General features: G+C 45.1%; 1 protein-coding gene across 10 annotated transcripts in view; it reads right to left on the bottom strand.

Moving 5' to 3' along the window:
- Positions 1-27,076, bottom strand: part of FBRSL1 (fibrosin like 1) — a 671,310-nt gene that overhangs the window by 475,310 nt on the left and 168,924 nt on the right. For all 10 annotated transcript variants that reach the window (XM_019538998.1, XM_019538993.1, XM_019538999.1 and 7 more), the window contains exon 2: positions 6,254-6,454. In XM_019538998.1, coding sequence (XP_019394543.1) covers positions 6,254-6,454 — 201 coding nt within the window. The remainder of the gene's footprint in view (positions 1-6,253; positions 6,455-27,076) is intronic.

Genomic DNA, 27,076 nt, shown 5'->3' with positions numbered 1-27,076 from the left:
ACAACCCTCCGAGGGGGCGCAGAGCAGCAAGAGACGTGCCCTGACCCCCCCAATCCTGCACTCACTGAGAGTTCTCATTGCAGCTGGTGCCAGTCACTCCCGGGGCTGCTGCAGTGGGGGCTAGGGTGAGTGCGGACAAGCTGCGCCCTGCCCTGTGCCGCCCGGGACTCTGCTCGCTGCCACTCCTCCCAGCCCCTGCAGCAGCGGTCCCAGGAGTAGCCGACACCAGATGCCTGTGCCATGGCATGGCACAGGCCAGGAGCAGGGGTGACTGGGGACAGGCGGAGACCAGGCACGGGGGGACAGGCAGAGCACGGTGCAGCCCTGGAAATGGCACCCCTCCCCCTGCCCCTTCCCTAGTCCCAATCTCACTCCCTCCCTCATGACCTAGGAATGTATCCCTATCTGTTAGGGCTGTCCGAAGCTTTGGTCGCCAATTCCGCAGCTGAATCTCCAAATCCAAATCATCCAAATCAAAATCGGGACAGTGATTCGAATCACCAAAACAAATCATTGCCCTCATATTGACAGAATCCAAATCGAATGCTTGCTACTTTGCACAAGCCTAGCAAACACATGCATACAAAAGCAAAAGCAGCATACTAAACCAGGGCAACCCTAAAAACCCACATTAAAAGCATCAAAGGTGGAAAGTTAGTTAGCTACTTTGAATCCTTTTGCTTTTTATAATCCGAGGTATATGTAGTAACAGAAGTAAGATTATTTTACATTCACTGACCTTACAGTTCAGCCTCCATGCACAATGCTGGATAAAAGTAAATCATCTACACATTATGGATCCACAACCTGTATGGTTTAGGGTTTCTTGGCTGCAAATTCTCTTAAGTGACTACTAAGCCTTTACTTAAGGATGCTGTAAAGTTAAACCTCTTCAGCTCCTGTGTTACAAGCAAACCCTCTGCCTCCAGCCTTCTGGGGGCTTTAAAAGAACAAGAACTTTTGTAAGGTTTCCTTGGAACTAGAGGGGGAGAAGAGGGTGGGAAGCTCATAACCCCTATTTTTAAAAAGGAGGAGAGGGGCCAGGTATGAAAATAAGGCATAGTGTTGGAAAAATTGTCCCCTGGGAAACATGATAGGTAGGGCACTGGTAACATAGGCTGTCTTTCATATCTAGGTTATCTGTTCAGTTCTAGCCCAGGTCAGCAGTGACTGACAGTGGTTCCCTCCTTCTGATTGCCTGGTGGTATATTTATTAATATGCAAGGGATACTTAAGTGATGAGCTCCTCAGAAAGCCTAAAACCAATGCAAGTAAACAAACATATGAAGTAAGTTGGGAGGCTTCCAACTAGCAAGAGCCATTCTGACAAAATGTATTCATTTTCAATCATGTTTAGTCATTTTGTAGAGACCAGACAGACGAGGATGCAAAAATTAGCTCCACCTTTTCTGTGGGGGAAGGGGAAGGTATGTCAAAGTCACAGTTCAAGTTACACCGGTAAAGCATCACAGGCAGTTTGCACTTTCATGTCATACTGCATGTATTTTTGGATGGACAGCTAGTCCAATCCAGTATACTAGTCATTAAGGAAAAGTGCACATAAAAGTGTTTTAAAAAAACCTCTCTGTTCTAAACAACTTATTTGTGGCTCAGCTTAATGTTAGGCCATTTGAATGGTGGGTATGGGAGGGAAGGAAGAGGTGTAAAACAGTAATCTTTATGATGAATGACTACTTGCAGTCTGGTGCTGTAATTTTGTCATTAAAGAAACATTTAAGTGGACTGTAAACGTAGTCGGCACAGTATGATGGTCCCAACTTGACTGGCCCTTGTTCCTGTGGCTAGACAGCTTTTAGCAGCATCAACTCTCTGGGCTTTGTTTTTTCCAGTATGATGCAGTCACACAAAAGATCAGCACAATTCCAGGCTGCATACCGGTGCCACTAGGTCATGAAAGCTGGAGAGAAATGTTTGTCTGGCTCAATAGCATCTGGATTAACAATGTTCAGTTGTGCACCTCTACCAGAAATGAACAAACTGGAGGGCTCTCAGAAAGCAAGTCAGAGAAGTAGAGGGATGGGTTGATAAAGAAAGAAAGAGAGAAAGAGCCAAATGTGTATAATTTAAGTAGATGACAGAGAAAGCTCAACCACTGGAACTGCCAAAGGAGGAAGAAGCCATTCAGGCAGGGTACAGTGGAAAGAGCTACACTGAATAGGAAGAAAATACGAAGTGCAATTTTCACCTAAAGCAAGAATGATCCTTCTGAAAGTGCCCTCTCATCTCCTAGAATAACAGCTTCTCAACAGGAATGATGGAAGCCTTGATGACTACCACGCACCTTTTGCTTTGTCTAATCCATTTTTTCAACAGCCTGCAGAGGAAGGGCCCATGCTGGCAGATGGATGGGCTGTATGGCTTTAGAAATACTTTCCATTTCTGCATTGCGATGGAGATTCCCCTTCCCGGCAGCGTTGGCTGCAGGTGGCCGTGGTTAGAGTGAGAGACTGGTGCAATGAAAACTTCATGAAAGCATTCCTTTGGTGAGCAGCGCTACCTGCTGTCAGCATCCAGAAGATGGGTGCCACCATGAAGGATTCTGGCTATGTTAAAATTGTTTGACCTTTAAACGATGCCTCCTTCCTCCAAATACCCATGGTACTCCAGTGTGACTTTACTGCCTCCACTGTGAGAGCAGCCATTGACACAGCCGTCTTAAGCCAGCATTATCCTCAGCTCAAATGCAACAACACACTCTTCCCTTGTGGGGAGAAAAAGAAATAGAACACACCCACAGTCTGTAAAGTCTTTGGATGATTTCCCTTACTTTACACAAAAAAAAAAAAAAAATCCACAATACCCTGCATTCACCCTGTTTGGTTACTACAACTTGTACGGGCTTTTATACCATTACCTACATGGCTGGAGCAGCGTGCTGGAAGAGGTAGATTATTCCTCCCTGCTCTCCCCAACCCTCTACCCTGAGGTGATGGAACCACCAAATAACTGTAGACAAATAGGAATTTGGACATTTTCTTTGTCAAAAGGAGTGAAGTATTAACCTAATTTCTTAAAGAAAGCAGACAACCTAGCACTCAAATCAGCTTACCACTTTGTACCTCTCTAAAAGGATTAGAAGAGTACCATAATTATAATGCCCAATTTGATTTATGAGAGGAGGCTGCACAGAAAAGAAGACTATTCTGTAGCACTGCAGAAAGAAGGGATGAGAGAGAAAGGCTTCAAGTAGACCAGCAGAAACTTCAAAACAACTTCTCTCTCTAGGCTATTAGTACTAATCACCAAATATTTTCCAAATTAGACAGGGGCATAATGCTAGCCTGCTCCCAAACTGGGAAAGTTAACATTAAGTCCATTCTTGCTTGAACCAGAACCTTGAACGATCCTAGCTCTGGGTCTGAATTTCATAGTTGTAAGAAACTGCACAAAAAAAGAAAGTAATGTTAAAAACAAAGAAAAACATGATTGCACATAAATAATTTTAAAAAAAGCTTTTGCTAATGGAGAAATAGTATTATTTTATTTTTCCACCTGAGCAAACCACAGATCACCTAATAGAGTCATTAGTAGTTAACAGCCAGGGAGAATGTAGATGAGTATCTGCAATAAACATTTATCTCCACTGTGTTAAATACCAGCATGAACCATAGTTAGGATACACTGAACCCTAAGCATGGCTTGCTCCAAAAGGCTAATTGTGATTTAATGGGTCACACATTGGAGATTTTGATTTATTCTCTTTGTATAACCTCCCTGCCCTCTACAGAAACTTGTTACTTCTACCTTCAGAAAAGAAGGTAGACACCATACAAACAAATAAACGAAGAAATACAATTGGTGTGGAGATGATGCCACTGGAGCTGTGGGCAGGATCCTTGGCAGACAGGCTGGCCATGCAGGCCAAGTCCTTTGTGCCTTGCCCCTCTGGCCTGGGCCGGCTCTGCTATCCACCTGCCTTGCCCAGGGCTGACCTGGGCCAGCTGTGGGTGCAGCTGAAGGCAGGCATGGAGGGGCCAGCCTGGGCCATGGGGTTAGGGCCCTTCCCAGCTGGCCGCGGCTCCATGACAGCCCAACCCGGCCTAGGCGTGGGAAGCCAGAAGCAATCTGTGGCCACAGCTCAAACCACAGCTGGCTGGGAAGAGCCCTGCCTCTGTGGCCCACCCCGAGCGAGCCCCTCCACACCTGCCCTCAGCAGCTCCCGTGGGCCGGCCTGGCCCAGCCCCAGCCGGTAGATGGTGAGGCTATGCTCTGAGCGGCCAGCGGGGCAAGAAGCTGGACAGACCACAGCTGTGCCCATGGAGGACAGGGGAGACAGGGAAGTGTAATTCTCCCTTCCTGCCCCACTTCGCCTGAGGCACTGCCCTGCCCATGCCCCCACCTCGGGGACAAAGCTGTCAAGAGCCTGCTTCCCCCTTCCCCCTCCAGGCATACCCTGCCTGGGGTCCCTGAAGGTCAGGGTGAGGGTTTAAATCCCTCCCCAGTAATATTCAGTCCTGCCAGGGCCTGGCCATGTGTCGTTCCCCCCCTGCAGGTTCCCTCTAGCCTTGCGGCTGCTGCCACAGGGAAAGGAGAGCTTACTCTAGCATCCCCCAGCTTCTGGCCTGAGCCACTGCAGGCATGAGGCTGCATTTCCCGAATCAAAAGTGAAAAGTTGATTCACTTGCAAATCAGTTCAATCTATGCAGTTTAGATTAACCTGCAAAGATTGAATCAATTCAGGCTCAGGCTTTTTGAATGTCTGTACTTAGCCTTAGGGTTGTTGGTTGAAGCCATATTGCTCTAAGGATGTAGGCAAACAAGGTTTTTTGGGCAGATGTGATACCTTTTGTTAGACCAACTAAATAGTTGGAAAAATTGTTCTTTACAAGCTTTCAGCCACCAACACCCTTCTTTAGGCATAGTACAGTGGAGATTTAACCTTCCCCCAAACGCTACTGCAACATAGACTCTCTCTCTCTCTGTCTGAAGAAAGGTGTTTGTGCCCAGAAGTTTGCAAAGAACAATTTTTCCAACTATTTAGTTGGTCTAATAAAACATATCACATCTGCCCAAAGAACCTCGTCTGCCTATGAAATCCCTCAGTGACCACAAGTGCTTAAAGACCCTGGTTTTACAGTTCATATAAAAGATGGCAATTCCATCAACACACTGCTCTACGACACCACTGCAGGGCACTAATTCATTATAAACTCTGAGGAATGAGTAATATTAATTGGGTCAGTAGCCTCCCTTTTTGTAGCATCTTATAATGGCGAGCAGACTCCAGTAACAGAGGAGTCCTGCGTCCTTCTAATTTGACAAGTCTCCTTCCATCATGGTATGAGGCAGCATTTGCAAATCCTCTTTCATTGCTCATCTATTTCTGAGCTTGGAAAGAACAAGTGCAGCAGAGAAGCAAGTCAGTCGGTCATCGCAGTGATTTCCATTTGGCAACATGTAACAACCACTTGGGGAGGTGTACGCTTGTAGATGCATGCACTGCAATGCCATGTGGATTTCAAGCTGATGAATGAGCACCAACTCCCCAGCAAACCTCCCTGCTGAGTAGGAGGATGTGATAAATAGCCTGCCAGCCCCTAATGCCTGTACCTCTTCACCTCTTTCACTCTGAACAAACACACTGGTTCAGACAAGAGCTTTTGGGGCTGTTGCCTTCATGCTTGTAGCACTTCGGCTATGACAACTAGACCTCCACTACCAGTGCTTATTGATGCTTTACAAAGCTTTGCTAGCACAAGGGAATGATATTAGCCACAGGAAGGAAAGTTTCAACCCTTCCCCCATCCCAGTTCTTTGTCTGAAAATACACAAATGCTCCCCTAAACCTGATTCTGTTTGTCAGGGTGCAAAGGATCTTGATTTGGGAGATGAATATTGGTATCTTGTTTGCAAACCACCAGGTACACCTTAACAACTGGCTGCTACTTGGCTCAGTGATTTTCACGGGTGCCCAGTGCATCTACATAGCACATGCTACATGGTAGGACTCACTGCACCCTGTTGAAAACGCGGAACTAAAAAGTGGTTTTGTTCTTCTTAAGCAGAAAGTTTTCCTCCCTCCTGACCTTGCTTTTGCTTTCAATTTTAAGCAAACATCCCAGCGCTCCAGGCTGCCCACTTGACTAGAAGTCACGTAGAGAACCTAACAGTCCACAGTACATTTTGCCACAACATCTTTAACAGATTAACTGTTCCAACCCAGCAGAAAAGGCGATGTTTTAGTGTCTGATATGAAGATGCAGCCACTTCAAAGTAGAAGCCTTTCTCTTACCTGTTTGGATATCTTCAAGGGAAGTTTCTTCTTCACCCTCTCTTTGCCTCGTTCTGTCTCTCTCTCTGAGCTCCCGGCATCGTTGTTGTGACCGTTTTCACTTGGCTCAGCAGACACGCAGTTTTCAGATTCCCGAGGTTTCTTTCCTGGATGCCGCTCCCATTTCTCCTTTCGCTCCTGAGGCTTTAATGACATGTCCTTCTGTGGATAGGGAAGAACAGAGTAAAACCTTTAGGTTTTTTGGGGCAAGGACTCTCATTTTCTGTCTCTAGCATTATCCAAGATCCTCGTATAGCAGAGCTTTAACATTCCTCCAGGCACTACTGCAATATACATGTTAAATAATAATAATAAAAATGCACGCACAGTGCTTTCTTTTAAGGGAGAAGTTAAAATGAATAATTTAGGCAATACAAATAGTAAATTTACATTAGATTAGGATAAGCATTCTTCAGGCTATATGGCTGGTTAATTTAGGGGGATGACGGAACTCATTCTGACAACGGGTTCACCACTGAATAATTCAGAAGCCATGATTCATAAGCACCCAAACGTATCTGCATCCCTAAAGCAAATTCTTTAAGGCTTGTTTTTAACCTCCAGCCTGGATTTGGGCGCACAGGTCCTGACTCACGAAAGCACTTAACTATTGCCTTAGGCCCTGTCCTGAAGAGGTATGTTTAAATCAGCAGGATTTCAACAAGCAATAAACATTAAGGCACTTGTATAACTGTCTTCCTGAAATCAGGATCAAAATTAATAAGTTCAAAGCACAGACATTCGAGATACTAGCATGGTTAGTAATAAAAAAAATTGACTGAAAAATACTGATGCCAGATAAAAGGTTATAGTACTATCCAAGGCAACTTAAAATGGGATAAAATTAAATGCTGGAGAAAACTATGTGAAACACATATGGAAAAACATAAGGCAAAAAATAATATACAAAAATACCTTGTTGTTGAGGCAATCTAATTCCAGCTAGTGGGCCGCCATGCCTTTTGTACAACTGCCCAAGTGTCAAGACTAAACTCTTTTCGGACTCTACATCCCTATTAATTTTTCATGTGAGCTAACTGAATCAGATTAGGAGATGCATTAAAACTGATGCTAATCATGCCAAAACTTGTCAGCTTCAGCCAGATAAACTTTTCCTCTCCTTTTAAAAATGCTCAGGCCATTCCTTCTGACTCATTCACAATCACAACATCAATATTCATGCCCTGTGTGATTGGCATTCACAAAAGAACCCCATTCATTTTGACATGCACACACCTTCACTGTAGCAAGAGTTGCATCAGCTAGCTGGGCTCTTGAAACCCAAGGTACTACAGCAAAGAAAGAGTTGGGAATTAGGACAAAAAGCCCTGCTGACTCCACACTATTTTCTTCTCTTTTAATTAACAGATTGGCCTCCTAAGTATGCAACACGCTGTTTCCATTTCAAAATCACTCCCTGCTTTACGTGCGTTTTTCTTTTGCAGCTAGGCGATGCCCTGACATTCTAGAGAAGCACATAAAACACCTGAGCTTGAATCTGGTTCGGGATGACAAAAAAAAAAAAAAAAAAAAAGAAGCTAATTTTCAATCCTTAGCTAAATCTGAAGACATTCATTACACACAGCCAGGTTAGAGCATAGTTTAAGAAAGGATTGTCTTAACAGCTGGCAGTGTCTCTAAGACGCATACAACATCTCACGACTAAAGAGCAAGCTGTCAAAAATTAGCAATGTCTCCTGGAAGTGTAGAAGAAAATGGACTAGCCTGCTGTATCTGTAAACAGTGAGATATTTCCCAGAAAATGGTTGTATGGCATTATTGTCTGTAAATGAAAAAAACTGTGAAATGAATCTAGTTTGTGTGTATGGCAGGGGGAGCGGAGTTTGATGGTAACCCTGAAGCACAGTCAGAGTGGTTGGAGAGCCACTTAAAGAAGGTCACATCCTCCTCCTTGCTGGGATGTTGCAGAGACAGAAATCAACATTCAAAGCACTGACAATGAATTAGAAACTAGTGCCATGGAAATTACATTGCCCTGTTAATTAACTGAGGCTCAGCAAAATATTAGAAACAAAAGCCATTGAAAACTTGCCTGGTTCCAGCTTTTAGTGTGCATTTACAAGGGTATTTTCAAGTCACTAATGGTCCTAGCTTTAAATGGGAGTGAGGCCCTTAACTGCAATCAGTGCCTTTGGAAAATCTCCCTTTTAATCTCACTAGCATATTTACTGCAAATTCCTATAGGGTTCTCAAATCTTTCCCACATGCTCAAGCTGGTGCCATGTAATAGTTCTACTACAAAATCATGCAATATCTCTTGCTTGGAAATTCAGCTTTCTTCCCAGTTTTGTTTGGAGATTTGAGGTTTGTTTCATCTCAGAACTGGCAGTGAAATTAATTCAGGGAATGCAGTCGCAGCTGGATCATAGCCAAGGAAATACATTTGCTTGTAGTGCCCCTTCTGCCCAAGAGTCTCAAAGCACTTCACAAACATTAATGAATTAAGACTCCACACTCTGTGATTTAGGCTATCATCTGTATTCCACACGTACGGAAACTGAGCCCCAGACAGGTGGAGTTGCTTGCTCAAAGTCTCATGGCAAGCCTGTGGCAATTGCTAGGCACAGGAACTAAACACATCTCAGTTCCACATCCTAGCAGGACCCTTCTCTTTCTCAAGGATATTTATACATAGCCCTGGGAAGAAATACTGACACAAAAAAATGATGTGGATCTCAGATCACAAGAGAGGAGCAGCTGGGGTTTGTAGTCAGGGGCTGGTGTGTGCCTGGTACCTACAGGGAAACATCTAATCTGCAACCCCGGCCTTCACTCACATTCCTTTCTCCATCTCCAAATTACCAACCCCAAATGGAGCAAAGTCTTTTCTCCCCTACTGCATAATTGTATGGCCTTCCCCTGCAGGAAGAATCTCCCAACTCTAGGCATCGCACAAGGATTGACAATCTACAGGGAAACCTGCTGTATGAGAAGATGCAAAAGCACTGATCTTTTAGTCAAGCAAGAATGTGTGCACATGTGCTCCTGATGTTGTCACTTTGACCTTTCTCTGACACCAAGCCTCTTAGGCTAGGGACAGAAATTACGCGTGGGCAGTATAAGTAATCAGAGACCAATTCAAATCTGTAACACAACAGGAGTTCAGTGAACACAAAGAACTTTCAAAATGGCCAAAACCAGTTTAAGATAAACCTGGAGGGATGTAGTATCAGACTTAACTGATTTAGGTTAAATTGGTTTCTTAAACTTCTGTCCCAGATCCCCTCCAGATTTAAGTCAACTTACAGTCCCCCGGCATCCCAAGATGCTCTGCACCTCTCCAACAAACCCCCTCCTGCAGGGAGGGTTGGCTAGCCCTGGTGTCTGCTCCACCTGAACAGGGAGGGTGCTCTAGCGGCCCCCAGTTTCTGGCCTGGGCCCCTGCAAGCATGTGGTTGCATTTCCCAAATGAAAAGTCAATGCCTGTTCACTGGGTTATCAGTTCAATCTACGCAGCTCAGACTAACCTGCAAAGGTTGAATCAATTCAGCCTGGGACTTTTTGACCAACTGTACTTAGCCTTAAGATACCTCTATACTGTCACAGCATGGCCGCAACATACAGAAATGCTACTCCGCTTCCAGTTCAGGGAGCAGTGTACAGCAGATCAGGTGTGGCACTGCAGTATGCAGCTGTCTGGCTTTATGCTGGGTGTAGACTTAGCCTTACTTAAGCAGGCATCAGGGCTCCTGGGTGACTGCTCCTCCAGAGGGAATGCATCCCCATGTTCCCCTCTCCAGAGAGGAGTTAGCCCAGCCCACCTCTCTGGGTCCTGGGCAAAAAACATTTCTCTCCATCTCCTGCTGCTGCTTCTCAGCACGGCAGTGTCTCTCTCTCTTTTTTTCCACAGCTCCTATCAACCTGCACCTCTCCCCTGGAGCAGTCTGCAGCCTCCCTTCTGCCTGGGCTGCAGTCTGTTTCCACAGCTGTTTCTAACTGGCTGCCTGGTCACAGCTGAGGGAGGTAATCAGCCCCTTTCAGCTGCAGCTGGGTAGGGAACAGAGCCTGCATCAGTCTGCCCATGCCTGGGTTGGGCTATGAAGACATCAATCCAGGCTACAGTTGAAGATGTGACTGCAGCAGGGGCAAGCCTATAAGGATCTGCTGGATTTAATCTACTGGGTAACAGTCATGATGATGCAGGGGCACAGACTTCAGCATGGACCAGCAAGTCAAGTGCAGACCTAAGAGCCACAGCAGGTTTGCACGACTGCTGCTGGAATCTGCACAGCCAGGTATGTATGGCTATTACTGCCCAAACTAGCTGGTGCTGGTGTGTTCACACGCACTCAGCAAATCACACCTCCATATACAGCAACAACATACCTTTTGCTGCTTGGAGCCTTTCTGCCTGTCTTTTGGGCCACGGGCTGTCTGTCTGCATAAGGGTTTGAGCTGCATTTGTAAATGATGCAGCACAGTAATACTCGCACATAGGCCTCAGGTTTGTGATCATGTCTCTTGCTCCACTTGGCCTGCAGCGAGGCGTGCCTGCCTGGCTCAGGCATGGCTAAGGGACAGGAGAGAAGGCAGGTCTAGAGGGGGCCTGAAATTTGGCAGCAGCAATTGGGGAAAGGAGTAACATTTGATCTGGTATTTTTGCCCTTTGCAATCTTGAGAGCAGTGCTTGGGGCATACTCCATTTCACCCTGTGTCAGTCTTAACACAGACTGCCTGAGCATACGTGCTTTCATTTAGTGTATCCTTGTGACTTAAATCACGAAAGCAGAAAATACAGCACCAGCAGATTTTTGTGTAGTCGCCTCCACGCACTCTGTTTGATCGGGAGAACAATCAGCCCTAGAGGATCTTGGCTTAACCTCACATCCCCAGCTTCCTACTGGCCAGTTATCGCTGCATGTTTGCTCAACCCAGGCTCAAATTCTCTCTTAATCCTTTGAGTTTACACAGCTCTTTAAGATTTCAGAGCCTGCAATCAGGGGTGGGAATGAGGGCTGAAAATATCATTTGCACTGAGAGGACTCTTGTGAAGTCTGTGACAGAGTGCAAAGCAGCACAATGGGAAAAAAAGTCTGAAACCTACTGGTGAGGTGCAGAGTAATGTGTGCTAAGGTGGCTTCACATTCTGGTCAACACTTACAATGATTTACTTTTGTGAGTGGCAAACCGGATGACAAACGAAGTCTGTCCTGATTCCAAGGTAGGTGGGTGGTGGCTACAAGTCTAAAAAGCAAAGTTACTTTCCATTATTGTTACCAGTTACTTTATATGATTGTCTAAACCCTTCTCTCCCCTGTGCCTCGAGCCTCTAAGAGATGAGGCTAGCTGGTTTCTTAAATGGGAAGCATTCCTATCCATCACGCTCCATCCATCCATCTCTGTCACTCATTTTGTCACAGGATGGAGTTGCTATTGTGAAGAGTGTCATCTGAGAAATGCAGAAACCCTGGCTTCAGCTCTCAGACTTGAGGGGTCACTCAACAGAAATACGAAAACCGCTCTCATGCATCCAAGTCTGCTTGTATCTCTATAGCGTGCTCTCACAACCCTGACCAGGGAGCCAAGGAACAACCTCGGGACCCAGGCTATGTGCAGTCTCCATTATATTATTGCACAATTAGTAGACTGGCCCATTGGGTTCACTTTTGAACAGTCCTGGGAGAATTACTGGCCCACAGAAATGGACTGAATCTCAGTTACTTTATGGCTCCCACTGGTGTAGTATCTAAGCACCGTATAACAGTACACACCACCTCCAACTCATCATTGTTCTGACTCAGTATTTTATGAATTTTCTAAAGTAGACAGCTCTTTACATTTGCCTAGGAGACACAGCCCCTCTAGTCCATTCATTTGCATAATAATGATGGATAGGAGATATTCCTGTTAATGGATGCTGGTAGAAATGGAAGGATATTACTTAGCTGATTTTCACAAGGATCCAAAAACAAAGTGAACTTTGGGGGAGGCATTTCAAGAAAGGACCGCTGGCAGACAGAGCAGGAAGCTGTATCAAGAATACAGGTGAGCATAAAAAGACCTGAGAGAAGTTGAAGGGAGTAGTAACAAGTACAGAGCCTGGGGAGAAACATAAGGTGGAGGGGAGGAAGAGAGAAGTAAAGGAGAAACTTAAGCTAGCATGAGACTATACAGGGCCATCAAGGCACAGACAATGAGCTTAAATATAGTGTGGTGAAAACCAAAAACCCAAGAAGGGATTAAAGCAAGCAGCAACACACTGAAAGCAGTAGCATAGGGGAGGAAGAGGATTTTGTAAGCCCTGCTCCATGTGTGCCGCAGGGGTAGTAGGGAGGTCACCGAGGAGGATACAGTAAATCAAAGTCTGCCCCAGGCACAGTGTTTTATGAACGGCAACAGCTCATCTGGCAGGCGGCCAGCTCAGCAAGCAGGACCCGGCTCCCTAAGGTTCAGAACCGTGTTGGGACAATTTGGGAAGCAGGCTGCTGGCATCTCAGCCAGGACGCTGCCATGCGTGGGGAGGTGGAAGTTCTCACTTCCCCTTTCACGTCACATGCAGTTGTTTGTTTTACTTTCCGACCCTCTCTTCTCCCCTCCTGGGAACTTGACTGAAAGCCGAAATCAAATCGCTCAGCCTTTCAGAAGGTAGCTCAAAATGTAAAGAGTAGCCGCCTGGGTTTGAAAAGGCTCTCTCTGACCCTGGATTTAGGCAATGAAATCAGTTTCAATTTAAATGATTGCAAGTGAAATCCTTGCTTGTTTAAACTATCCTGCCTTATGAGATGACATATTCCAGACTGATTCAGGTCTTACTTTTTTAAATGCATGACATTTACTCTGACCCTGTCAAATGTCTGGCTCAGGAATAAGATGGCTGCCTGATAAACAGACAACCTTGGAAAGGTTAAGATGTTTGAAGCTGCCAGTGCTTTGCAGGTTTACAATGCATGCATTACCTTAAAAATAAAAACAGACAAAAGCAAGGAACTCCACATAATCAAAACAGTCACATTTATTATCAGAGACTGGGTTCCTTTTCACCCGTGGGAAGCTGAAGAGCAAGCTGCAATGTTATCTACTAAATGACCGGATGCATTTTCTAAAAATTAACCTCTTTGCTACTGACACATTGAAAAACAATGCAGCATCTCTGGAGGCTTTTAGGTAAATGCTTCCTTCATTAAAGGACACATCTGTAAGATATATAGCTAAAACGTATGATATAAAGATTTAGTTTAATATGATTTATAATTGGCTTGAACCAACAGGTATGATGAATAATTGGCTTCATTCAATTCCAGTTATTCTACCAGATGCACAGCACTGCGATAGTCAAATACCTACATTTAACGCAACTTCCCTTTTTTGCTGTCTTCCTTCTCCTCTGCCTAAGAATAAGCCCATAGCTCACGCTAACCAGGAGAACAATTCTAAAAGTATAGTACAATGTAGAATATCAAATACCGCTCTAGCTACTGTACATAACGTAAAAACTTAACAAGGGCCCTATAATTTATACTTGTGGGTGTGGGCATGTGGGATTTTGCCCATGTTTTGCCCCAAATATTCCAGGAATAATGCACTGCTGAAATGGATGAAGAGCCCACCCCTTCCTACCATATTCTACAGGAAGTAATTTCTTGTAGTATATGGTTCTGTTTGTTTTTTTCTTCCCAAGACTGTGAATTCCCTTGCAGGATTTCAGAGTCTGAGTGCCTTACTGCAGAGAACTGCATGTCTTCCCTGCTACCTACTGACAGGCATACTGTACAGCTATTAAAACTCCCACAGGTGCTTGCTGTCCATCAGAAAGGAAATGATCCCATTTTAAGCCATCAGTACTTCCTCTAGCAATGGCAGTAAATGCCCAACGAGTGCTCACAGAATTACTGTCAGCAGAAAGCATGTCAGAGAGCAAGGGAGCTTAAATGATTGAAGGGAAGCTGGGGCACCATTTTCAGGTAGATGAAATGAAGCATATTGTGAGACCAACCTGCCCAGCTTTTACAGTCTATAAGAGGGCTGAAAGAAGTCTCCATTTACCAGGCACCACAAGGCCATCCTGCCCGGCTTTCACAACAGGTACAAATGTGTTTGGGTTGCAGATGCTTTAGACAGCAATACAAGATCGGCCTGCATGGTTTATATAGGCTATAAAGGACCTAGAAAGGTACGACTGTCTGACCACCTACTTCAGTTCATGTCAGTTTAATACGAATTCTCAAGAGGGATGGGTTATTCTTCTTGTCAATGTATACAGGAAAAACACCAATGTAGCAGCCTTACAAGGTCAGTTCCCAAGGGAAGGGCAGCAGTGGTGCAGGCCTCTCTCATGCTTCTCGGCAACTACCGTATTTTTCGGACCATAAGACGCACCTGACCATAAGACGCACCCAGTTTTTATGGCAGGAGAGACTATGTGTGCCGGTGGCCGGCCACTTTTATTGCCGGCTCCCGGCCACCGGCACAGGCGCTGGCTTCCAGTGTAAACAAGCGGCGGATGTCCCGCTCAGGCTCCGCTGCCTCCGCGGGCAAGCTCCGCCCCGTCTCCCCGGGACACACACCTTCGGACCATAAGACACACCCTCGTTTTCCCCCCACTTTTGGGGGGGGAAAAAGTGCGTCTTATGGTCCGAAAAATACGGTATGTCTCCAGCCTGTCATGCTGAGAACGCCATCGGCAGAAAGAAGGCTGTTCATTTGCCACAGTCCATTCGTTTGTTGGCAAGGGTGGTAAGATATGCCAATTTTGTGCATAGTTTTCTCTGCTAAGAACTGGATGCAAGTCACCAACTCATGCCACCCAAGTTATTTTCTTGCACCCTCACCCTAGATGCATGACACTACACATCCTACACATCAACATCTCAACAAATATCCATGTCTCTCCTCTTTAATTATGTGCCCACTCCCTATAGTATTACTTTGGGTTCTTCTGTGTCCTCCATTAAAGGAGCTCTCAGCATTGTACAGTTTTATAAGCTACAACAGAAGCGTTGCAACACTCAGGTGCGTTTTCAGTTTACAGCCAAGGGATTCAGTCCCCAAGACGTAAAACCGACACACAGCAAGCCAGAGTAACAGCAGAACCCTAGAATCGCACTGGCCTATGCTTTGACAATATACAGATATAGGGATTATTTAGAAGGGAATTGTAAACCAAACTGAAAGTATCATCCTGCCTCTTTATAAATCCATGGTGCATCCACCTCTTGACTAGTGAGCCCAGCTCTGGTTCCCACACCTCAGAAAGGATATAGAATAACTAGAGAAGGGAGAAAGAATAGCAACAAAAATGATTAGTGGTATAGAGGGGCTTCCATATGAGGAGAGACTAAAGAGGCCTATTCAGTTTAGAAGAGACACTTGACAGGGGAACACGATATGGGTTTACAAAATACTAAATGGCAAAAAGAAAGTAAATAGAGATTTATTATTTACTGTCTCTCACAATACAAGAACTAGGGTCACACAATGAAGCCAATAGGTAGTAAGTTTAAAACCAACAAAAGGACATTCTTTTTCACACAGCGGGTAATTCAAGTGTGAAACTCGCTGCCATCAGATGTTGTGAAAGCTGACAATTTAGCCAGATTCAAACAAGGGGTTGGAGAAATTCTTGGATAAAAAAGGTATCAGTAGCTACTGAGCACAGGACTTGGGGATTCAGCCCCTGAGTCAGAACTTCCTAGACCTTACATACTGGAAGCTGCAAATGAGAAAAACTGGGAAAAACCAGATGGACCTATGGTGTGAGCCAGGAAATGGCAATCCTTGTATCATCACTGATTTGCAAAAGTCATACATTTGACAGCTTGGGAGTCAGGAAGTCACTTAGGGCTCATCAACACAAAGGCACTCAGAAAAGTTAATATAAATGAACTCTGAACTCTTAACCATTTAGAAGCTAGGACCCTAGCTGCAGTGCTCCCTGTGCTGGACTTAGCACAGGAAAAGTTGCAGCATTTATAGAATTAAAAGACACGAAATTCAATATGATTAAAAACAGAGTCTACTGAAGTAGTTTTTAAGTTCAGCTGCTAGAAGACCAAGTCTGTATATTAAAAAAATGTACTAAGCAATTTGTCCTCTAGCAATTTTTTTTTTTTGGCTGGGAAACAGGAAAAACTTTAGGATTGGTCCAGTGACAAGAAATATGTAATCCATCTGCAAAAAGCAGCTGTCCAAGGCACTTTGCTCTTCCATCCACCCGAAACCTCAGGGAACTCGAGGCTTCTGCTTCAGTAGAGAAATAAGAGTCAGGGTGCTAACAAGTGTCATAGCATTTAGTGAGAACTGGTATAGCTGTTATCCTTTTACTATCCAATGATCTCCCTTCCACAGCAGTGCAAAATAAGGAATGGAAGGTAAGACATAATCAGAATGTCTCCGGCATAGGAATTCACAATGGGATAAATAGCGCCCTGGAGTAACTTCCAAATTGTGCTTTACTGAAGAGCAAACTCTGCAGCTCTAAACTGATTTTTTCGAGATTGATACCATCTCTGTGAAGCCTAATAGGCATTTTGCTTAGTACTGTGGAATGGTATTGGACAGATATATCTCCACCCTTCTCTTCTTAAAACTTCAAGGTGATGCCCTTATTCTCAAGGACTGTGGTCCTTTCCAGAGCACACTACTGAGTAAGGGTCTTCCATAACAGTGGTCTAAAACCATCACCTTTTCAATCAGCGTGAGGGTTTGCCCAAATTGAGTATCTTGCAGTGGGATAAATGTGGGTGCAATAAATATGTAACTAGCTGGGAAGAATAAATAATATTTTCCCCAGTGCTACCCAAAGAGCCATATACCCTAAAAGACAGTGCCAAGCATCCTCATAGTCATGTCAGTAGTCATTCATTCATATCCCAAGCAATTCTGGTAACAGGAGAAATATGCCAGTATAGTCAGTTATTTTAATGTATTTTATGTTATAATACATCTTCACTCAGAAAGCAAAGGTCATTAATAGATTTTCACATGTTTACAGACAGCAGCAATTTCAAGCTCTGTAATTTTGAAATTGCATGTCAGTCTCCCAACTTCCAGCTGTTATCTCAACATTAGGTAATGAGCACAAAGCAAAGGTTATACCATCAGTTGAACCAGCTTATGTACTGCATCCAGAAAGACAAATCATTTATTAAATTCTAATTACCCATATATTATTTCTACATCTTATATTAGAACACCAGAGCAAATTCTTGGTTTATGAAGAGACTGGCAGCCAGAAAGAGCAGCCGCAAAGGTATTCTTGCTAATGTGGCAAAACAGCGTGTAGTTGGGTTTCCTCCTCATCTTCTCAAATCACTGCTGATTTACAACAGTATCTCAAAAACATAACCGCATCTTGTTACCACCACACCAGCTGGTGCACATATAGCTTTCAGCCCCAATTGTGTTTAAGTACTTTACAGATGCCTAGCATATAGACATTAATGTCTACTTAAAATAATTGTCTTTGATCAGAGAATTAAAGTGTTTGGGGACTATCCAATGTGCCATCTAAACATGTTCCAGTTCAAATGCTTCAGACAGAATTGATGCAATGTTAAGGATTCCCACTGAAGCCTATGGGTTTCTTCAGCAAAGAGCATGAAGCTCTCAGTTAAGTTTTCACAGGATGTTAGGTGAGTTTCTGCAGATTTCCACAGATTTTAAGGCAAGATGAAACTATTGTGACCATCTCCTTTGACTCTCCTGTGCAATATAAGCTAAGAAACCTCAACTGGTGTGGGTTTGATTAGGGAAGATTTGGAAAGCATTCCAGCCAAAGTGTAGCACTCAAACCAAACCAAAAACCTCTCGGCCCTTTTTATTCCCAGATTCCCTTGTTCATTCCTAGTCCTGGGTGGTGCCAAAAATACCAGTTTATTCTGTTTTGACTCCAACTCTCAATGTACAGCTTCCACAGGTGTTGGAAAAGGCCAGCCCCAAACACTGGCTTTGAAGTAGGATGGACCAGCACCATCCTTCTATAGAAGTGCTGTCTCCTGCAGTGACAACAATCTCATCCTTGCAGCATAATGCCTCCCTAATCTCTACTACTTCCTTTGCCAGCAATGAATTTCACATGGGGAAATCCCATGCTTTGGCATTAAACAATTCCAGCTGTGATTTTCAAACATGCCCAAAACAGTGAGGCCCCCAAATACCATTGAATATCAAAAGGGACCTCTTCAGTTTCCTTCCATTCCCTGTTCCTCTCTTTTCAGGGTACACGTGAAAAGGAACAAGCACAGATCAAGCGTGAAGCTATGGGGATGACAGACTTCTACAGGACTGACAAATGACACCCGCCAACCCTACCCTAGCTGCTTGGCCCTGTCTGCTTATAGTGCCTGACAGTGAGAACTAATCAATCAGTATTTTCATTCATGTTCTTGATGGGACTTAAATGAGTGCCCTCAGACAGTTAGCTTCACCAGTCACTAAGGAAAGAGCAACAGACAAACACCCCAGCAGGACTGGAGACAATTAAGACTCTGGAGTAAACAACAATGACAGAGGGGGGGAAGAAAGGAAAGCTCTAGAGGGAGGAACATGTGCAGAATCAAAATGATGTGATTCACTATCCAAGCATGTAAAATAAGGCCTCGGGCAGGCGTAGCTGACAGGACAATAACTGATTGTGGAGAAAGACATCAGTGGAGCAGGTGCAATCAATCACTCCTTCCTGCGGTCCCTCCAAATCCAGAGTGAACGGTGCAATTCTTCTTCTGCTCTGCTGCCCACTTTCCACAACAGAGGAGGGGGACGAGGGGGGAGGGAAGGACTCTTTGGGCACAGAGCACTCAACAGGGGCAATTTAATCCTTTCTTCACCCCTGCCACCTCCTCCTGCACTACTTAGCATAATTATTTCCTCTCTCCGCATTGTTTTCAGACCCATCAGAAGGGTTAGCTTTGCTGCTCCACACTCACAACCCCACCACCAGAAAACTGACTGCTATGTTTGTTAAAACCATTTTCGTTGCTTTGTGCCCATAACTCCTCAACAGAGAGAGGCAAAAGTTAGAACATGAAGCTCTCCAGCCCCAGCAAGGCAAACTCTCCCAAGACAATGGAGGAAGCAAGTGCCTCGGGAGGATATCAGGTCTCCAGGTTGTAGCCGTATTGGTCTAGAGGCAAAAGGACTCAGAATTGGTGGTAGTTTTTGCAGACATTTTTTGTAAAAAATCTAGTTGGCCTAACAAAAGATATCACCTCTGCCATGAGTGTTGATTCCTTTGGGAGCATCTCATGTTTCATTTGCTGGAATGGATATGTAACCCAGGGTGGCGACTATAATGGCTCAGTGAGAAGAAAAGCAGGTCAGGCAGAGAAACTGGAGGCCAGACTCCACCAAGGATGCAATTCTCTCCTAAGTAGCAGCACCACAGCTGACTGCCCCACAGATGACTGCTTACTCATGCCAATAACTAGTACTAGCAAAACCAGGTGGAACAAAGCCACCTAGTAACTGCGGATGCTATACGAACATGAGCACAAGAGAATAAGTAACTTGTGGACGCTAATCCTCATTCTGACACGGATTTGCTGTATGACCACATACAAGATATACAGCTCCAGCGTCTGCATTGCGCACAACAGCTCTGCTGTGTTGTGATGCGAGGACGAGGAGCGCTACGAAGTGCTGTTTATTAACTGAGCTCTTACCCTGCCTCTATTATGATGCTCATTTCTAAGCTTTTTTTGCCCATCCTTTAACATGGTGCTTCATATCCAGGCAAAGCAGTGCAATGTCATCACCCTGGGTACAGCCGAGGCCTAAATTTGCCTCCCCCACCAGGTGGTGGACGAGGTGCAATGTAAGTGGCACAGCAAGCATTCTCTTTCCAATCTCCATCTCAGGAGCCTGTTGCTAAGCAACTAAGTGACTCATGTATCTGCTATGTATTCCCTTCTCCACCAGCCCAGAGAACAGGTTCCAGTATATTTCCAGACACGGCTCCCCCAAAGGGCAGCACTTGTGTTTCGTGGGTCTTCCTAATCAATTTTACGTACAGATTATCCCCTGCCAAACAGCTCCAGGAGCTGCATGGAGGGAAAGATAGTAAATAAAAGACAATACTGAGAATAAAAATTCTTACAAACAAATAGCAGGGGAGAAAGGCAACACATTCCTATATCCGGCCAAGAATACAAAGGGAAAAAAAAGCTTATCTTGGAAAAAAAGAAGTTTCCAGGTGTTTGAAAGGACAGAAGGAAAGAGGGTGATTTATCAAGTGGAAGCCAGCCCCATCCCCTCAAGCGCAAATACCACCCTCTGTGATGAAGCACAAAATAAAGGTCTTTTCTAACAGTGCCGGCTCTGACTGCCAGTGAAAAGGCTTTAAAACCCATCAAGGCCAACTTAAACATCAATCCACCCTTCACAGGCAGCCAATTTGGAGAATGCAGGGCCAAGTTAATAAACCTGTGTCTAAAGGCATTTCTCTCTCCATCTCACTCGCTAATAGATTTCCCATCCACACAGTAATCTGTTATTCATATAGATGAAGAGCTTTGTGACTTTTCAATTTTGTTAGGAAAAGCTTTCTTCCAGCCAAAAAGGAAAAAAAAATAAAGGCTGGGAGCGAAGGGAAGGGAAGGTAGGGGAAAGACCTTCTATAATTAATAAGTAATAACACTACACTTAACTCTCACGTGTGTTGCATCAGCAAAGCTCAAAGTGCTTAGAAAGGAGATCTCTATGCGATTGATGGGGAACCTGTAGCACCAAAAGGTCAAGTGACCTTTTGCCCAAGGATAACCCAAAGCTATTGGCAAAACTAGGAACAAAATCCATATTTCTTGAGCACCAGCTTCATGTTCTTTCTATTAGAGGATACTGGCTAGGTCAGGTAGGGTACTTTCTTTCCTGATCGCAGAAAAAAAGCATTTAATATCTTGCTGGAGACGCAAGGTTTTTTCTAAAGTTTCTGCCAGATAAAACGCAGGGCATCAGCTGCAAAGAGAGCAGGTGGAGTTTGTCTAATTTCATCTTCACATCCTTTGCAAAATCCCAGCCCAAATCATCATCATGATAGTGAAGACCACAGGTTCAATCTATAAATTCAAACTAGTCATTACTAAGAAAGCAAGAACTGGCAGCTCTTACTGGCTTCTGCATTCTCACACATATCCTGGCCTTCCCAACATGCTACTTTGGATGTCACTCTAATCCTGCACCATCTGGCCAGAGCAGGAATGGCACACTGGATGACAGCTAAATGACACATCAACACAGCAACATGCACCCAGTGCCGGAGTGCAAAGTTGGACAAGTGCTTGGGAAATATGAAGCCAGTTAAGTACTCCAGGGGTGAATCTTCTTGCATATGTGATCTCTATCTAAACATCTGCTTTGTTTGTAGAAACTGTTAGTAATGCTTCAAAGATATATGAACTGTTGTTCTGAAGCGCAGATTCAAAGTGTGTGGGCTATCACGTTGCCTTCCCAACCCAACAGCTAAATCTTGATCTCAAAAGCATAGATTTTTCTACCTCTGCTTTTGTATTTGTTCTTCCATGTCCCACCTCAGGCATCACAGCACAGTCAAAACCAATATGTTCCTTTGGGACTTGCATCATTCCCTGCTCCCTGACAAAGATCCTTAAAACTTCACTTCCCTACTGCTGCAGAGATCATTCCTTCCTTCGCTCCAGCTATTTCTAAAATAACTTTTTCAAGCAATCTACTGAGGAGGGAAGCACGGGTGCACTGACAGCAGCATGACAGGCAATCTCTGCCTCAAGGAACAGAAGTTCTCCAATTCTCTGCTCACCTATAGCGGCTTCATGTTGCAGTAACTCCACTGAGAAACAGCATCACCTCTGAAAGGAGGCAGAAAAGGAAAATAAAAACCAAGAGTTTTGTTTCTGCTGCTCCAAGAAGTGGGAATTCCCCAAACAACACAGCACCTTGCAAGGGATCCAACATATAAGAGCCTACTCGGCCAAAAGAAACAAAAACAACAACAGAAAAAACCCCAACCAACCATGCACCAGCCAGATCCACACACCAGCTCTGTGCAGGGTGCAAAACCACTCTACAGAACAAGGAATTTTGTTTATGCCTTTGCAGGTGCAAGCTGCACATTAGGAAGGCCAGAGCTGACGGGAAAATGCCCCCAAGATTAAAAAAAATTCCTGCAACCCAATATCCCTGTCAGAGCCTTTTAAAATATGTTAAAGTAGTTTCAGGGCTAGCCCAGGTCTTCCTTTGGATGTTGGGTTCACAATCCAAGTTTTCTTTTATTAAAAATGTTTCTTTATCTATGTAATGCTGCTGTGTGGAAGATGAAACACAGGGGAAAAGTCAGGGGAACAGTGAAAGAGGTATCACACAAGGTGTAGTCAAATGTGCAACGTTAAACTGAAAGGCCATTTCCTCACCCCTCTCCGATCCCTGTACAGTGGTCATGCTCAGCCAGATCCATGGGCAGGATCTTGTGCTCAGGGTTGGTCCACAGGCCTGACCCCGCATGCCGGCTTGGTGCCCAGAGTCAGCCAACATGCGGATGTTACCCTGCACACCCCACCCAGCTCTGGGGCAACTATGGGGCTCCTGAAAATATGGCAGAGGAAGAGCGGTGGAACATTAAATGCTATGACTCTGGGAGCAATTAATGCTGCTACCACACCCCTGACACCAAGTTTCTGGACCCACAGGGAGCCCCACAGGCTGGATGTCAGGGCGCCCCAGGCCAGATCCAGTTCATGGACTGGAGATTGAGCACCACTGAGTTACAACGATCAGAGGAGTTACTGACACGTTGACTGTCTTTTCACAATGCGCCCAGAGGGGAAAACTCATCCTCTCAAGGGCCACAAACCCCCAGTTATCAATCAAGGCACTTATTTAAAAACACGGGCCACATATCAAGCTCATCTCCCGGCTTTCTTCTCTGCAGAGGCAGCCAACAGTGTTACGCTCTGTTCTCTCTGATTTTACTTCTTAGCTGGCTTTATGATGCATTACCTGCAATGTTTTCTTTTAAAACCACAGAATATTTTCTTCCAACTCATAAATTCTTAACTCGGCAAAGCAGAAGGAGACTTTCTCCAGAGCAAAGCAGGAACAGGGACAAAGAGGTTCAAATTAATGAGAAGCCTTGACAGTGAAGGAGAACAGAAAATACAGGAGCTGTGGAAGATTAAAATGTCATCTCTGTTTAGAGCTAACTATCTTTCTGCCATCCCTGTACATCTTATGAAATTTATTGAGCTTTCCACAGCAGATGCTGTTATGAGGCTCTTTTACCCTGATCCTCAACTCCTTTATGAACCCATCATGAAAATCTCATTTACAATATGTTTGAACTTTTGAAGTTCCTCTGCTACCAAAAAGTAACTTTCTATAGAGGATTAGTGATGTTTTCTTCCAATTATGGAGTGATTAGAAGAGGCATGTTACAAAGGCAAACAAAAACAACCAGAGATTAGTTTGGGCATTTTTAAATGGCAAAGGTGCACAACGTAAAATAACTTACAGTGCTATAGTTATTTTTAAATAAGCAAGGGTAGCTAACACTTGTGGCTGCATCAAACCAATAACCAGCTCTTAAAATAGGATACCTGTGGTCTACTCAACAGATTGCAGTAGGAGTGAGGTATCAGGAGGCCTGGGGTCCATTCCCAGCCAGGCCTTGCTCACTTATCTTTTTCAGTGTTTCTGCTTCAGCATCTTTAAGATAGGCTAGTACTTAAGTGCCTTTGGAGAGTGCCTTACTATGAGCACTTAATAAAATCCTAGCGTTTAGATACTGTTTTCCATCCAGAGAGATCCGAGTACTTAAAGCAGCTTAGGATCCTTTCCCCCAATGTGCCAGTGAAGACGCTGGAAGTGAATGCCTTACCTGAGAATATATCCACAGCACAGAAGCCACTCCCTTCAGCACCCCACAGCAAAGTATTCCCTTTGCAGAGCATCATGCCACTTCCAGTAGCTTTGCCTTGCACAGAATCCTAGAAAATGAGGCTGGGAAGGGACCTCAGGGGGTCATCTAGTCCAACCTCCTGCTGAAAGCAGGACCATCCCCAACTCAATTATCCCAGTCAAGGCTCTGTCTAGCCAGGTCTTAAAAACCTCCAAGGATGGAGCTTCCACCACTTCCCTGGTTAGCCTGTTCCAGTGTTTTCTACCCTCCTAGTGAGAAAGTTTTTCCTAATATCTAACCTAAACTTCCCTTGCTGCAACTTGAGACCATTGCTCCTTGTTCTGTCATCTGCCATCACTGAAAACAGTTCAGCTCCATCCTCTTTTGAAACCTGATTGAGGTAGTTGAAAACTGCTATTAAATCCCTCCTCAATCTTCTCTTCTCCAGACTAAATAAGCCCAGTTCCCTCACCCTCTCCTCATAAGCCATGTCCCTCAGCCCCTTCAACATTTTTGTTGCCCTCCACTGGACTCTCTCCAACTTGTCCACATCCTTTCTATAATGGGGTCCCAAAACTGGACACAGAACTCCAGATGTCACCTCACCAGTGCCAAATAGAGGGGAAGAATCACTTTCCTCCATCTGCTGGCAATGCCCATCCTAATGCAGCCCAATATGCCTTTAGCCTTCGCAGCAAGGGCACACTATTGGCTCATATCCAGCTTACTGTCCGCTGCAACCCCTGGTCCTCTCCTGGTGAGCTGCTGCTTAGCCAGCTGGTATCCAGACCATCTCAGTGCCTGGGATTGTTCCGTCCTAAGTGCAGGCCTTTGCATTTCTCTTTACTGAACCTCATGAGATTTCTTTTGGTCCAATACTGCAATTTGTGAAGGTCTCTCTGAATCTTAGCTCTACCCTCCAGTCTATCTATTATTCCCCACAGTTCGGTGTCACCTGCAGACTTGCTGAGGGTGCACTCCATCCCATCTTCCAGATCACTGATGAAGATATTGAACAAAACTGGCCCCAGCACTGACCCCTCGGGCACTCCACTCGATACTGGCTGCCAACCAGACCTTGAGCCATTGATTACTACCCTCTGAGCCCAACAATCCAGCCAGTTGTCTACCCACCTTGCAACCCATTCTTCCCTACCCAGCTCCCATACCTACTTATTCCTGATCTAATCTGACTTCATGGTACTTTATGGTATCACAAGTTTGACACATGAAAGAAAAACAGGTCACACAAGCACGAAAGTGGACAACTAGCAAAGTAATCTTAATCTAAGACCGTATCTACCTTGCAACAGCTTTGCCAGCAGAACTGCCTTGGCCAGGAGTGGGGAAAGATCATAGAAAATCCCCAGCGTGGAAGCAGATCTGCAAGCAGACAGCAGCTTCTGCCAACAGAGCTCATGTGCTGGGAAGCCAGTGCAGCACAGGCAGCAGAGAAACCTTCTATTGGTGGAGCTCAGTTCACGCCAAAGGAATCATCCTAACGCAACAGCCTCAAACTACAGAAACAATAGTCCTTGCAACACAGACCTCGCCTTAGCTGGCTGGCAAGGATGTGACAGAGGGAGGCAGGAGGCCAGGGTTCCAGTTCCAGCTGTTCCACTGACCTTGGGCAAGTCTCATTGCCTCTTTTCCTTCCTTCCCACATCTAGTAACATTGTAAAATCTTTGGACTATCTTGGCATCCGCCTGCAAAACACACAGCACAATGAAGTGCTGGTCCATGTGTGGGACTCCTCAGTGTTACCACAGCAGAAAGAATAAGACATAGTCTCCGAACCTCATGTATATCATGTTACATAATGGAACAACCAAGAGATGCACAGGATGCTACCTTTTATAGATTTAGGAAGGGGATGTGCTTGCATTTAGTTTCCTTCAAAGTAAAGAGTAATGCATGATGTAATCAGAGAGCAAGTGTGGAGGAACTTTATAATCTGGTTTGAATTGATCTTTGTCAAATTAACTTTCCATCCACTAGCATAGGTTTCTCCATTCTTGCTGTTGGTAGCCAACCTCTATGTGAAAAGCAGTGCCTGCCCTCAATTTTTGTACAACCACATTGGTAGAAAATCTGCACGGAGCCGAAAATCTGTTTAGCCTGCTAGAGCAGCATATACAGATTCCTTCCATCCGGCCAGTCAAACTACTCCCCCACCCCCTTCAATTAATCAAACCTTATCAAACGTCGGTTTTCCACAAAGCTAAAACTATGTAAATTGGCTATGTGTAATCTTAAGCCTTCGGTAACAACGAGATGCTAACTCCCAGGCTCTCTTTTCTCTTAAATGAGTTACGGCTTTATACAGACATTCAGGCTGCTTACACAAGTTACAACTGCCATGCGATTGGGCCCCTGAAAGTGCTGTGCAGCCGTGTCATAACACATGTGCACGGCTGCAGAGTGCTTTTAAAATGGCCGATCACATGAAAAAGTAACCCTCCTCAAATGAGGTATTAGATGAAGGCTCTCTAAAGCAGAACGCCGTAGGGAATGTGTGTTCCCTCTTCTTTCACGCTGTGTGGGGCTGCGCTGGTGCTCCTGCCAGGGAGCAAGGGAGCCCCAGCTCAGCCCTGCCCCAGGGGCTGTCAGTGGGGAGGGGAAAAAAGGAAGGGGGAGGGAGCAGCAGGCAACTGCCAGCTTGGCGTTGCCTGGCTGGAGCTGGAGGGGGCAAGGGACGGAGTGGGCTGGAACGCAGCCCCCTCACCTTGCAGGCCTCTCCTGCAGCTGGGGTACTGGGGGGAGCCAAGCTGGGCCCGTAAGGCAAAGGGGCTCTGTTCCACCCCACCCTGCCTCCAGCTCCAGCCAGGCAAAGCTGATCTGACAGCTGCTGCTGTGGCTATCAATAGGCCTGCATGAGGACTGGGGAAAGGGAGCCCTCCCTCACCTTGTGGAGTTGGCCCGGCTCCCCCCAGTACCCCAGCCGGGGTGGGGGTGGGGG

The sequence above is a fragment of the Crocodylus porosus genome, unplaced genomic scaffold (genome assembly GCF_001723895.1).
Source record: "Crocodylus porosus isolate Cpor-Errol unplaced genomic scaffold, CroPor_comp1, whole genome shotgun sequence".
Lineage (NCBI taxonomy): Eukaryota > Metazoa > Chordata > Crocodylia > Crocodylidae > Crocodylus > Crocodylus porosus.
The sequence above is the reverse complement of the archived record's forward strand: the minus strand, read 5'-3'. Positions and strand labels throughout refer to the sequence as shown.